The sequence below is a fragment of the Gymnoscopelus braueri genome, assembly GCF_963280865.1.
Source record: "Gymnoscopelus braueri genome assembly, chromosome: 8".
NCBI classification, from domain to species: Eukaryota; Metazoa; Chordata; class Actinopteri; order Myctophiformes; family Myctophidae; genus Gymnoscopelus; species Gymnoscopelus braueri.
In genome coordinates, this window is record NC_137609.1 from 50866813 (window position 1) to 50882468 (window position 15656).

A 15656-nucleotide genomic window follows, 5' to 3' on the forward strand; every position below is an offset into this window, starting at 1 on the left:
TCCATCAATGAGATACAGTATTTTAGGTTGTATGTAATGTAATGTTGTATGTAAAGACATAACATGGTGATAGACATTGGTGAGGAAAAAAGGCTTAAGTACTGGTTCTTAATGTCAGGTCCTGGGACCACCAGGGGTCCAAATGGACCCCTGGTGGTCCCGTAAGGTCCATTAGGTTCCATTTATATGCTTTCAGAGTTACATGAACACTGATAATCCCCGATATAAAAAAATATATGTCAAATGGGGGTCTGTGGTCTAATGCATATCAAACTGGGGGTCCTTGAAATGAAAAAGTTTGAGAGTCACAGGGCTAAAGGACCTTTTCATCTACAGTGTAAAGGGGACATGCAGGGTCTTCAACAACCAGTCAGTAGAACGTCTGTAACAGTCAGATAATAACATAAAGTGATTTAACAGTACGTACATCAGGCCTTAGGTAGCGTTCACACTACGGTCCTTTATGATGTAACCATGACGACCTGATTTGTTTGTGTTCAGGGTAACCAATGACATCTTCCTGTACTACACACAATAAATGTAGGAGATGGAAACACTTAATTTTACTCAATAGTTTATTCTTTATTGAGGTTTTTCACTTCATAAGATAACAAAGATTAAAAATCTAACAAAACATAACATAATTAAACTATGAATGTAAGTGGTTACCACTGCTGTCAAATGTCAAATCAAAAGCGAACATTACAGTTGTTAAGAAGCATTCAGGTCCATGAGCTTTGAATGATTTGATGGATCCTATAAGCTCATCCATAATGGTTTGATGGATCCTATAGGCTCATCCATAATGGTTTGAATGGTTGGATGGATCCTATAGGCTCATCCATAATGGTTTGAATGGTTTGATGGATCCTATAGGCTCATCCATAATGGACCAATACCAACTTTCACTTCAACTTCAATACAAGATCAATAAACTGAAATCAAGTTACATAGTACACAAAACAACAGAGATAAGTAATAACATGGAAATGAGAAAAAAAGTTATAAACTAAGAGATAATAAAAATATTAAAAAACAAAATATCTATATTGCTATATACACTAAGGTTTACTGCTAATAACAAGCTTGTTTAAAATAACATGGACCCAAAAAAAAAAACCCGATCACGTCACTGATATATAAAAAGTCAGGCAAAATGATGAATGTGGTTGACAATAAAACGATAATGCTACCTTATTATTAACATATCCTCAGAATTGGTGCTCAACAAAATTACCATAAGCATATATACAAGTAAGCAGTGTATAGTAAAAATCTATATTCATCATATTTTAACAAAACTCCAAATTCTATTGTGCCAAGAAAAACAAGCGTTACAACCCAACCAGATCCATACAGAGATCAATAGTTCTCTATCTCAGACTCTAATGATTCACTGTGACAATCTATGACCTGAATGACTCATTAAATATGACACATGTGCTGCATAGGCCTGGATTGTTTACAGTAGGATTGATACATCCATCTATTGATCACTAATTACTGATAGTTATAATTAACTAGTCCATTCCCGGTCAGATCAATTGCTCCAGCCACTGAGGAGAACCGGGCAGAACCAGTTTTGGCCTCACCACTCACAACAGAGGTTTGTCAAATTATAGGAGGATTGATAAACAACCTAATGAGGGTGGACACACTAGGATCAATAGCTCTATTTATTGCAGTGATTCCCAACATGTGGATCTGGGCCCACTGGTGGGCCGTGAGGATATTATAAGTGGGCCCCCAAATAATTGGCAAAACACTGAGATTGTATTGATAATATAACATTAAAGCGGCACTAAGTCACTTTTTTGAATCAATGCATTTTTAATACAATATAACTTATACAAGTGGGGTGGTTGATGTTTCTAGTACTTGTTCAGTGAAATGTTTAGACCTTTAGACTGAGGTGATGGACAGTTATGTGATGGATGTGACATGAACTCCTTAAGGCCCGATTGTGCATTGAGCGAATGTCGACGTGTCGTGCTACGAAAGTTATGTCAAAACAACAAAGAATGTGTCGTAAATAACGCCTACCTCTGAAAAAAATAAGACGAAATGTTTCAAATGCTTAATAAAATGTTGCACACTCTGATTGGTTGGGAAGAAGGACAAGACTACATCCAATTACTTGTTCACGTTCTGTGGCAACGCAGACAGTATGAATGCTCAACACGTTGAGAGACAAGTAGTGTAACACGTCTTTTGACACTTGTCACACTGAGCTTAAATTGTCCTTTAGAGATCCACCTCATACACAGGTGGTGTCCTGCCTCGTCCTGCTGCCTCAGCACCTCCTTGTACATCCACCTCCTCATACAGGTGATATTCTGTCTCTTCACTGGGTCCAGCTTCAGCACCTCCTTGTTGATCCACCTCCTCATACTGGTGGTATTCTGTCTCTTCACTGGGTCCAGCTTCAGCACCTCCTTGTTGATCCACCTCCTCATACTGGTGGTATTCTGTCTCTTCACTGGGTCCAGCTTCAGCATCAGAACGAGCAACATTATAATAAACTATCTCAACGTTTTCTCGTATTACATCATAGTAAACCAGGTCAATGTTCTGCGCTCCTGCACAACGCCTTCTGATAACCTGGAGAAACACAACAGTGACCAGCTTTAATTAACTGGATCAGACGTGGCTCTTTTCAATTAAAAATGTCTGACTGCTTTATTTACAGTGCAGTCTCATGTTGATTAAAAAAAATAATTACCTTCCAGAGACGATAGAGGCCACCAGTTATCAGGATCAAAAGCACCAGCACTGTGACGGTACATTTCAGGATGTTAGATGTCAGATGAGAAGCTGTGAGAGAAACATGTGAGAACATCAAACATAATGTAAAGAACAGCTCTAATTAAAAAGATATATTTAATGGAATTTGCTTTATATTTCTAAATTTATGTCATATTTAAGTGTGCTTGATTAAGTTTCATATTGTGACTTGAAAAGACCATAATTCATGTTACCTGTGACAGTGAGAGAGAGGACCTCGCTCTTAGAGGAGAAGTGATGGGAAAAAACGTAGATGTGATAAACACAGCTGTAATTTCCCTGGTGGGTGTGGTTTGCTGCAGTAAACAGGAAGGTGGCAGAGTGATTGACAGCTGTCTGTGTATGGTTTTGAGTTGTGTTGTATCCAGTGATGTTGTGCGTTGTGTTGGATACACTGATGTTGTGTGTTGTGTTGGATACAGTGATGTTGTGTGTTGTGTTGGATACACTGATGTTGTGTGTTGTGTTGGATACACTGATGTTGTGTGTTGTGTTGGATACAGTGATGTTGTGTGTTGTGTTGGATACACTGATGTTCTGTTGTGTTGGATCCAGTGAGGTTATGTGTTGTGTTGGATCCAGTGAGATTGTGTGTTGCGTTGGATACACTGATGTTGTGTGTTGTGTTGTAACCAGTGGTGTTGTGTGTTGTGTTGGATCCAGTGAGGTTGTGTGTTGTGTTGTGTTGTAACTAGTGGTGTTGTGTGTTGTGTTGTAACCAGTGATGTTGTGTGTTGTGTTGGATCCAGTGAGGTTGTGTGTTGCGTTAGATACACTGATGTTGTGTGTTGTGTTGTAACCAGTGATGTTGTGTGTTGTGTTGGATCCAGTGATGTTGTGTGTTGTGTTGGATCCAGTGAGGTTGTGTGTTGTGTTGTGTGAGTGATTGACAGCTGTCTGGGTGTAGGTGTGAGTTGTGTTGGATCCAGTGAAGGTGAGGTTGAAGAAGCCTCCTGGGTATTGTGGCTGGATGGAACAGCTGATGGTGAAGTTGGAACCATTGAACACCTGCAGCCCCTGTTGCTGGCCCTTAGAAACCCCGTTCATGGCGGGTACAAAGGTGATGATTGGCTTAAACAGCAGATCTGTAACAAGACAGAGGTGATTGGCTGAAAAAACAGATAGATAGATAGATAGATAGATAGATAGATAGATAGATAGATAGATAGATAGATAGATAGATAGATAGATAGATAGATAGATAGATAGATAGATAGATAGATACAGATAATGTAAATATGTCATTGTTGAAGTCCTTGTTTTACCTGAACAGATAACCTCCAGTCTGGCAGTAGAATTACCAGACATCTTTGTTCCACACTCCCTCAGTGAAGACTCAGACCCAACACAGGAAGATGAAATCCACCATACAGGTTCATGTGTAGGACCAGAACTCCTTTCTCTTGAAACGGCAGAGCCACAGTCCAGCTGTCTACACACCACAGATGATGACTTCAGGTTCCAGTCAGACCAACCATCCACTGGTCTCCACTCTCCCTGGTGTTTCATCTCCAGTATACCAATACACTTACTGGCTCCTCCCACCAACCTGACATCACCAGTCTCTGTACAGAGAGAAGACAGTAAACAGTAAAAAAAAAAAAAAAAAATCTTTATGAAAAAACTATCCAAACCAAAGGTTTAACGTGTATTTTACCTGAGCAAGTGAGTTCAACAGTCTTGTCAGGGGAGCTTATGTTTCTAGTTGAGTTTGAGGTTCCACAGTCCAGGAGAACAGACTCGCTGCCTTCACACTGGAACTCTTTGGTCCACATTGGAGTGTTCACTTCTCCATAGAGCGCCCCCTGGAGGACTGAAGGAGTCCCACAGCCAAGCTGCCTACAGACCACCTCTGCATCCCGCTGGTCAAAGTCACCTTCACACACTGAGACCCACGACTCATTAGACTTCACCTCCACTCTACCTGAACACATACTGGTCCCATTCACCAACCTCACAGACTCTGGGGAGAGAGAGAGAGAGAGAGAGAGAGAGAGGGAGAGAGAGAGAGAGAGAGAGAGAGAGAGACATTTCAAGTCATACACTTTGGCTGATGACAAAGACATGACAAAAATAATCAAGACCAGTGATATCGTGTGTTGTGTGCAAGATGAACGTTACAATGTATTACACATTATACATAATAGTAGGGTATAGTGCCCAATCAGAACATAAAATGTAGCTTAATAATAAACCAGACGTGTTATTTAGACACACAGCAAGTAATGGCTCCCATGGCTCATTTGATCAGGGCCAGTGTTTCCTGTGGTTTTGCCAGACACTGTAAACATTGTTGAAGTAGTAGTTTGTTACCTGAACAAATCACCTCCAGTATGTACAAGGAAGTAGCAGACATCTTTCTTCCACAGTCCCTCAGTGAAGACTCAGACCCAACACAGGCAGATATAATCCTCCACACAGGTTTATGTGTAAAACCAGAACTCCTTTCTGTTGAAACAGCAGAGCCACAGTCCAGCTGTCTACACACTACAGATGATGACTGCAGGTTCCAGTCAGACCACCCATCCACTGGTCTCCACTCTCCCTGGTGTTTCATCTCCAGTAAACCAGTACAGTGACCGGTTCCTCCCACCAACCTGACATCATCAGACTCTGTAGAGACAAGAAAGTAGACGTAAATAAAAAAAACTATTACTGTCATTATAAAATGATGATCCAAATTAAAAAGTATAGTTTGTCTTTTACCTGAGCAGGTTAGTCCAACAGTCTTGTCAGGTGAGCAGGTGTTTCTAGTTGAGTTTGAGGTATCACAGTCCAGGAGAGCAGACTCATTACCTTCACACTTGAACTCTTCGGTCCACATTGGAGCCTTCACTTCTCCATATAGTGCCCCCTGGAGGACTGAAGGAGCCCCACAACCAAGCTCCCTACAGACCACCTCTGCATCCTGCTGGTCAAAGTCACCTTCACACACTGAGACCCACGACTCATTAGACTTCACTTCCACTCTGCCTGAACACACACTAGTCCCATTCACCAACCTCACAGACAAAGACGCTGAAGTGAGAGAGAGAGAGAGAGAGAGAGAGAGAGAGAGAGAGAGAGAGAGAGGAAGAGAGATTTTATAAGATTATTTTATCAATCCACAAGAGAAAATGCATTATGGATGCAAATTAAATCTTAACACATCAGAGGCAATTTTAGGACCACAATGGAAACAAGCCCTCAGGGTTTTTTGTGTTGTCATTTTAACATTATTGTATAACTTTACCTTTGTACTTTTTGCAAACTCTTAATAAAGTATTGAATCAATTAATCAAAAGTAATTTACTGAAACCCTAAACGCATAGATAGAAAGAAAAATAACAATATACCAATTCTAAAATAAATACACAATGGAAATATATAATCAATAAATCAAAACACACAGCATAAATAAATGAAGAATAGAGGAACAAAGAAACAACTATTCATACAGCTATTCATCATCAACACAATCATCATCATCAGATTTTCCCCAATAGCCAATAACAGATGAAATGAGAGACTGTAAAGACTGCTATCATTGTGTTACCTGAACAGATCACTGTGGGTTTGCCTGTAATCAAACCTTTCCGTGTGGTATGAGAAGTCTCCATTATGACACAGTCACTCAGTGAAGACTCAGACCCAACACAGTAAGGTGTAATCCTCCATACAGGTTCATGTGTAAAACCAGAACTCCTTTCTGTTGAAACAGCAGAGCCACAGGCCAGCTGTCTACACACTACAGATGATGACTTCAGGTTCCAGTGAAACCCACCATCCACTGGTCTCCACTCTCCCTGGTGTTTCATCTGCAGTATACCAGTACAATTACTGGTTCCTCCTAACAACCTGACATCATCAACCACTGTAAAGAGTCAAGAGAGTAAACATTACATTTAAAGAGTAATATTACTTTTATTAAAACAAAAATGATTCCAAGAGTAGCTTCTCCTTACCTGACCACGAGCAGGTGAGTCCAACGGTCTTGTTAGGTGAATAGCTGTTTCTAGTTGAGTTTGAGGTTCCACAGTCCAGGAGAACAGACTCATTGCCTTCACACTGGAACTCTTTGGTCCACATTGTGTTTGGACCAAAAGTGTTCACTTCCCCATATAGCGCCCCCTGGAGGACTGAGGTAGCCCCACAGCCAAGCTCCCTACAGACCACCTCTGCATCCTGCAGGTCAAAGTCACCATCACACACTGAGATCCACGACTGATTAGACTTCACCTCCACTCTGCCTGAACATAAATCAGTCCCATTCACCAACCTCACAGACTCTGAAGAGAGAGAGAGAGAGAGAGAGAGAGAGAGAGAGAGAGAGAGAGAGAGAGAGAGAGAGAGAGAGAGAGAGAGATTATTTGGAAGAAAATTAATGTATTAGTGTCCCATCTTGTGCATTATATCATGAGAGAGAAAACAATTATAATTGAAAAGATTATTTTAAACAACCAAAAGTAATTATAGATTCATAAAAAATACATAAGGTTGGGTCTGTACCTGGCCCTCTCCTTTTCTATCTCTAGACCAAATCACTTGGCTCTGTCATATCTGCTCACAAGCTCTCCTATCACTGTCTCCAATGTAATCGTTTTTTTATCTGTTCTAATGTACCTTAGAGGTATATTTTGCAATTATTGTATACCCCTATTAACATGGGAGTGGAAAGCCAAAATAAACCATAAAATGGCACTGCATTAGCATAAAAATAGGCTGCAGCAGATGGGTATAATGATCTGCAAAATGTACTTGTAATATGAGTACTGTAGTGTCCACCTGAGTAATGTAGTGTCCACCTTTATGCTTATAAGGTTCTCTAACATATATTTTTACATTAACACTAAATGATGGACCTCATACAGGATTCTACAAAATAAAACAAACATAAAGCGCATTGTACATATTGTTACATTCCAATCTACTTGCAGCATTTAGCTCCCTATAAATGTGAAATAAATAAATGTAATGCCTAATGAGTTGTGTAATGGTAGGCTACTGTAACTACAATGACCATGGAAATCCACAACACAGGCTCACTGACATAGGGAGCCTGTCCTAAACTATGAATAGGCCAATTGGCTAAAATAAATACATTATGCGATTAATTGCATAACGGTGAGTTAACTTTGACAGCCTGAATAACAATATTTAGATAGCATACATTTAGACAGATGCTAGGTTAATTGTAGAGATGGTATCTTAGAATCACATATTGTATTTGTCACTACAAGTAGCCTACAAGCATTTAACTGTTGTTGGGTCTTACTAGTTTATTTTAGGCACTACACTGTTCCCTCTACGTTTCTTTCTGCATTTGTGTGATTATTTACCGTGTTTATTGACTACAGTTCATGCTTACTCTGCTTATTCCGATCTCACACTAAGTAAATTACCCTGGATGATGTAATTGTGGACTTCACATGAAGAGGAATGGTACTTTTTAAATAGCATGTTGATGCATGTTAATGCTTTACTTACAAAATAAGTCTAATAAATACATTGAATACCCGAGTGGGTAATTAGATGATCCATAATATTGTCACGTTATGGGTATTCTAAACCTCTTTTCATTTTTATGTTTTATTTCAAACAAGTAGTAGCAATATGTCTTTGCTTTGTAAATGTTTTTGTTTTTTTGTCTTTTCAGCTCAGTATGTACTTTTATATTTTTGTTGTCCAATTTTCTTATACTTTATGATCTGTTTGTATTTCCATTTATTTGTATTTGTAAATATTAATTAATTCAAATCATATGTAATGTAAACGATGAGGTTCTCTTATAAGCCCTCATAGGGTTTCTTACCTCACCAGCACAACAACTATCTGTCATCTTTCCCAGGAAAGAACTAGTATATTATGCATATATTATGTATATATATTCTGTTGTGCAAATCAAATACAGCAAATGATAAGACAACTTTTACATTATTGATGTCATTTTTTCTTATTTTTTTTACCTGAACAGTTGACCTTCAGTGTGAGAGTGGAATCATAAGACTTTACTGGTCCACACTCCACCAGTGAAGACTCAGTGCCAACACAGGAAGATGGAATCATCCATCCAGGTTTGCGTGTAGAACTAGAAGTAAATTCTGTTGAAACAGCAGAGCCACAGTCCAGCTGTCTACACACTACAGATGATGACATCCTGTTCCAGTCAAACCAAGCCAACACTGGTCTCCACTCTCCCTGGTGTTTCATCTCCAGTGTACCAGAACACTTACTGGTTCCTCCCAACAACCTGACATCTTCATATTCTGTACAGAGAGTATTAAGCCGTAAAACTTTCATTACAAGAACTTGAAGAATGCAAGACATAAGCAGGTTTAATGTGTTTACCTGTTGAGTTGTGAGTTGTAACTTGGAGAGCTGAGGAGAAAATAAATAAATAAATGAGTCTCACTGTAACATATCTGTCTGTCTGTCTGTCTGTCTATCATAAATGTATGGGTACATAAATAACCATATACATTTATTAATGGGGTAAAAATGATTGTGGCGGTATTATTATTATTTTTTTAATTAATTGTGTTAAAATATTTGACGCTGGTCCATAGCGTTAGAAGGAGTTCTCTTTAGGGCTGTTTCAGACGGGGAGCGAGTGACGAGAGTGACGAGTGACGAGAACAATGATCACGGTGCGATCATTGTTCTCCTTAACGCTATGTTACTTTGGAGCCGTTGCCCGCACACCCCCGGTAGCAGGCTGCGCAGCCTCTCGTCTTTAGTAATAATAAAAAATACGCTTTCGCTACTCACCAAAACAAAGACGGTTTTATGGAGTTGAAAGCCTACTTTCCTTAGTGGGAACACTCAGAGGTCCCCACCTCACGTCTAAAATATTTTTTTTTGGCCAGAAAAGAAAATATTCCACCGGAAGGAAAAAAGTTTGTCAATAGAAACATTCCATTGAGCAGATCTTCAGGGGGCGCAGTGGAGTAACTAAAACAATTTTGTCCACAATTCCATTTCCATGCTGTATTGATGTGGTACCATTAGGAGAGATAACAGGCAAACGTTGATCAAAATAACAATTCTTTAGTCAAGTAATGCAGATGTTTAACATTAATTTAACTCTTGAGAGTGTACAATGTAAGTAATGTATGTTTCATTTTACACTCTCAAGAGTTAAAGATCTATAAGGGTCCATTTGGTTACCAACTCTCCATCATTTAGCTAGGGACCACCTGGAACCCCCACAAGGACCACTGGTGTTCCCCAGTGGGGACGGCCGTAGCTGAGTGGTTAGTGAGCCTGCCTAGGGAGCCAGAGGCCCTGATTGCCCCAGGTACGATTCCAGTCCACACCAGAATGTGTCGATGAAATGAAATTTGTCCCTGAGCAAGACTCTTAACCCCTAATTGCTCACAGGCCCTCATTGGAAACAAGCCCGCAAGGACTTTCATGAACGTCCTGTTAAAAGGAATTATCCTTATCCTATCCCAGACCACTGGTTGAGAACTACTTGTTTAGAGGAATAGCAATGAGACGATGAAATGTTGTCATTGTTTTAGGGTGTTTATTATTGATTTTTCAATATTAAAGGAGAATACCGGACAAATTAAGTGTTGTCTTTGATGTCTCGTTACTCACCTACCGACGTGAAAAGTGGCGTTCTTTTTTTCCATAGATTCCCCTGTCGTCATTTTTTAAACCCCCTCCGTTGTCATAATGGGAGCGCGTGGGTTAGGGAGATTCGTCTATTATAACCGATGCAAAGTAGTTTTTTTCTCTACTGCTAGTCATTGTGGAGTCTCATGATAGTCAAACATGCGCTGAAACTTCCTGCGAGGCCACCGTTAATGGCGAACGACTTAACACTGGTTGCTTGTTTCCAGGTTCTGGAAAGAAACAAGCATCCAGTGTTAAATCGTTCGCCAATAACGGTGTTAGTTTCAACCATTATGACAACGGAGGGGGTTTAAAAAATGACGACAGGGGAATCTATGGAAAAAAAGAACGCCACTTTTCACGTCGGTAGGTGAGTAACGAGACATCAAAGACAACACTTAATTTGTCCGGTATTCTCCTTTAATACCCACACTGTGGATTTGTTATAATAAACATACATACATACATACATACATACATACATACATACATACATACATACATACATACATACATACATACATACATACATACATACATACATACATACATACATACATACATTCCATTCCAACAACAATATACAGAAAGAAATGGCATATTATGGACATGGTTCGCATGGTGAATAATCATGATTCATTAATTTTTAAGCTGTGATTAATCGGATTAATCGTGTGCGCGTGCAAGTGTGTGTAAAATAAAGTCAAGTAAAGCAAAGTAAAGTCATGACAGTCATGGAGGTGTAGGAAGAAATGTTTTGTGTTGTTCTCGCGTAGATTAAATGTTATTGTTTTCTTTACTTAAAGCTTGACCACTTATATTGACTTAGTAACATTATGCTTCATAACAGTGATTATTATAAATAAAAATAAATAAATAAAAGGTCTGTTCTGTAGATATGAGCGGGGCGGCAGTGGCTCAGGAGGTAGATTGGCTGCTTTGCAGTCAGAAGGTTCCCAGTTCGATCCCGGGCTCCCCCAGAGTTAGTGTGGAAGTGTCCTTGAGCAAGACACTGAACCCCTAACTGCTCCCAATTGACAAGTTGGTACCTTGCATGGTTTCCTCCTCATCGATGCGTGAATGTGTGTGTGAATGGGTGAATGTAACACACATTGTTAAGTACTTTCGATAAAGACGCAATTTACCATTATAAAACTTCATCTTAAAGGAGATTTTTCTTACCTTTTCTATGATGTTATGATATCTTAGGATGAATGGTACAGTAGAACATTTTCATAACTCCTTCCGGGGGTCGCCACATCTTAAAACGTGCGCGGATAGGCCTTGCGTTAGATCACATATTTTAATAGCTTTTTTTTGGTGAGATCTGACGTTCATAGTGACAGAACACTGTCAAAAAAAAAACAAAAAAAACAGAAGTCTCTCTAGACAAGATTTCAATCTCGAGATTTCAATCTCGTCTAGCGAGACCTAGGTTTTTTTATTTTTTTATTTTTTTGGTTGCATAGTGTTCTGTCACTATGAACGTCAGATCTCACAAAAAAAAGGAAAAAAAAGCTATTAAAATATATGATCTAACGCAAGGCCTATCCGCGCACGTTTGAAGCTGTGGCGGACCCGGGATGGAGTTATGAAAATGTTCTACTGTACCATTCATCCTAAGATATCATAACGTCATAGAAAAGGTAAGAAAAACTTAGTCCAAAATTCTCCTTTAAGTGTCACTATAAAATGATTTATGTTATTAGTGCTTATAGCTATAATTATACTCTATTATAAGCAGATTATAATGCATTCATACTCATACTCAATTCATTATGAAATGCTTTGTTTTGTTGTTTTTGTTGTAACGAACAGACCTGTGAAGACAATTTTCCCCTTGGGGACAATAAACAATATTATTATGTTCATACTGTGTTGTTATTATTGTGATAACGCATTTGTCAGTGTTTTTAGAATACATAGAAGGATTCATTGTAATCACTGTAAACAGGAATAATAAAGCAGGACTACTGAGGTAATGTTTCAGTCTCTACTCACGACAGTCAGCGTGTTCGTCCCCACAGTCATCTACTGTGTCACATTTCCATGAGAATGGAATGCACGTGTCATTCTGACAAACAAACTGAAGGGGGAGACAGAGGATTATGTTCATAATCAGTAATGTATCAAAACCAGACATGAGACATAAAGTCATACAGAGTAACACAAGTGAAGCTGAGGTGAATCACCTGGCTGGCAGTGCAGCTGGACATGCACTGCTTGTTGTCAGCTGTCACGTAGAAGTCTGTGGGACAGGAACACTTGTAGCCCCCTCCAGGTGAGAGCAGACACAGGTTACTGCAGCCTCCATTGTTGGTCTGACATGGATGACCAGACACTGCAGGGTGGAGAAAACCTATATGTTACTACAGTGCTTTATAAACCTTTTGTGCTCATGAATGTGTCAAAGTAAAAAATAATAACACCTGTATAGTAAATATAGCTGATGTACAAGCTCACAACTCATCCCATCGCAATGCATTGTGGGCTTTTACATCTACTGTTGTCACTATTTATTTATATTATTGAGGGGGGGGGGGGGGGTAAATAGAATAAATATTTCCGCCTATAATGAAGTAAAAGCAACTAAGCTTGCCTATAATAACATGGTCAGAATAGGGACACCAGGTTGTTTATATACAATAGCACTATTCAAAACAGATCAAATTATACAATAATACACAATTAATAAAAGTCATAAAACAGCATGAATAGTAATAATGGGAGTGTTGTAGGTGGTACAGACCCTCAGGTTGTCTATAGGGGTGGTAGATTTGGATGTCATATGGCATGATCAGGTTGCTGATGAGACTGATCTTGTTGGTTCCCTGAGTCTTGTTGGCTCTGTAGATGGATCTGTTCCTCCAGTCTGTCCAGTAGATGTGATCCTCAAACATAGTAATAGCCCTGATGTTGTCCTGACTCACAACTACAAACACACAAAACCAAATAGACTATAATAAAATGAACAAACAAAGTATTATAACAAATATTATAACAAGTTAAAATGTTTCCGTAAAATATACAAGAGTAAAAAATGCTCTCAAACCTCTCCTTGCCTTTTCTTACACTTAACTATTTAAACCAGATTAACTATTAAATACATGAAATGGAAAAAATGGAAAAAAGAAGGCTAAAAGTTAGTTAGTTAGTTAGTGCGTGCGTGCGTGTGTCCGTGCGTGCGTGTGTGTATGTGTGTGTAGACTGGGCCAGACCGTTGTGGGGGGGGGTGCCACATGTGCGCGCTTTTTTTAAAATTAATTAATTAATGAATGAATGAATTAAGCAACTATAAAACAACGGTAACAACACACTCTACCAGCCTTCAGTGGTGGAAAAAGTACTCAAATGTTTTACTTAAGTAAAAGTATCAATAGTATCAATAGTGTAGAAATACTCTGTTACAAGTAAAAGTCCGGAATTCAAAATGTACTTGAGTAAAATTATAAAAGTATTTGCATCAAAATTTGCATCAAAAAGTACCAAAAGTAAGAGTACTCATTATACAAAATGTCCCATTTAAAGTTTTATACAAATCTTTTATAAATAGCAGATAGCAGATACAAAGTAACTAGTAACTAAAGTTTTCAAATAATTGTAGTGAAGTAAAAGTACAATATTTGACTCTGAGATGTAGTGGAGTAGAAGTAAAAGTATTGGAAATTGGAAATACTCGAGTAAAGTACGAATACCTCATAATTGTACTTGTACATGTACTTAGTTACTTTCCACCACTGCCAGCCTTTTTACTAGCACCATAATACTGTGTTGATAATCTACATTATCAACATAATCTACACAATCTACACAATCTACACAATCTACACATTCAACAAAATCTACAAATACACCGCGCGTGTGTGTGTGGGTCTGGTGTGTGTGTGTGTGTGTGTGTGTGTGTGTGTGTGTGTGTGTGTGTGTGTGTGTGTGTGTGTGTGTGTGTGTGTGTGTGTGTGTGTGTGTGTGTGTGTGTGTGTGTGTGTGTGTGTGTGTGTGTTACCTGTGTGTCTGTTGGTTCCATCCAGGTTGGCAAACTCAATGTATTTCTCCTCGTTGGTCCAGTAGATGTGATCATTGATGTAGTCTAACTTCAGGCTGTAGGGCTTGGAGATCTTATCCTTCACGATGACTCTCCTGTTGGTGCCGTCCATCCCCATCCTCTCTATGTGGGGGTTGTTGACACTTATGTCTGACCAGTACAAGTATCTGTCAGGGAGACACTGTGTCAGGGTCACTATTCACAACTAATCACACATACAGTAACAGTACTGTACAGTATTAGTGGACCTACAATATGATGAAGAGTTCATACCAGGGTTATTATAGTTCACTACTAACTAAATGATTAAGACTACAATAAAACAATTAAAAATCATTTTACTTGACTGGAAATTAAATAAAGAAATTGTCCTTAGTCTTTGTCAATAGCCAATATATTTCTTCACACATACTGAAAATAGCCAATCTGAAAGCTCACGTGTTGCGATGCGACACGTTGTGAGCTTGTAGATTGACTATGTTAAAACAAATCTGAGATTTGTCTCACCCCTGACTATTCCATATTACAATAAACAACTAAAACTAACCCTCAAAGTAATAAAAACTAAACTAAAACTAAGCATTTTCACAAATTAAAAACTAAACTAAACTTGCAAACCTGGTTTAAAAGCAAATTAAATTGAAAATTGAAAAGAGAGAAAACTAAATATAAATAGAGACTAATCTCTATGTATCATACAGTATTATGATGGCATTAGACTGCTGCTTAAAGTGCCTCGATGCAGCAGTGCACGTCACATGTTTGTCAGTGTTGGTGAACCACCTGCTCTGCTGTGCTGCAGAACCTCATGTACAAATAGAGTCATTTTAACTCTGACAAACACTGTACTGAGTTCTTTCAGGTTTTACTCTAAACTGTGGAACCATACATTGTCATGTAAGACTGTATGTAGCAGTAGTGGCTCAGAGCCTCTGCCTGATGAGATAAAACCCTATTATCTCTCCCAGGATATAAAGATGTACCTTTAGTCTAGCGGTTAAGATGTTGGCTTTCCTCGTGGGAGACCCAAGTTTGAATCCCGGGTGTTATGATTTTATATGGACTCTGTCTGCCTTTGTTTGTTTTTGTATTTATCTGTTATGTGTTATTGTTGCTATGGACCATGTGTCTTTAATACAGTTGTGATTGGTTGATTAAGCAAAAATACAAAACTATAATAACCTTGGTTCATACATGGCATTAAAAAAAAGCTTTTTTTGTTACTTTTTTA

General features: G+C 38.8%; 2 protein-coding genes across 2 annotated transcripts; both read right to left on the reverse strand.

Moving 5' to 3' along the window:
* Positions 1–1642: 1642 nt before the first annotated feature.
* LOC308090424 (uncharacterized protein) lies at positions 1643–5205 on the reverse strand. The gene is made up of 6 exons (XM_080435602.1): positions 5098–5205; positions 4442–4747; positions 4050–4349; positions 2979–3869; positions 2723–2814; positions 1643–2601 (listed from the first exon to the last, which is right to left on the reverse strand). The coding sequence occupies exons 1-6, from the start codon at positions 5138–5140 to the stop codon at positions 2245–2247; spliced, it is 1989 nt and encodes a 662-aa protein (XP_080291728.1). The 5' UTR covers positions 5141–5205; the 3' UTR covers positions 1643–2244.
* Positions 5158–13283, reverse strand: LOC308090922 (CD5 antigen-like; the record flags this gene model as incomplete). Its single annotated transcript, XM_080436196.1, has 7 exons — positions 5158–5232; positions 5276–5397; positions 5491–5802; positions 6320–6637; positions 6729–7052; positions 8730–8864; positions 13133–13283. The coding sequence occupies 7 exons, from the start codon at positions 13281–13283 to the stop codon at positions 5158–5160; spliced, it is 1437 nt and encodes a 478-aa protein (XP_080292322.1).
* Positions 13284–15656: the final 2373 nt, after the last annotated feature.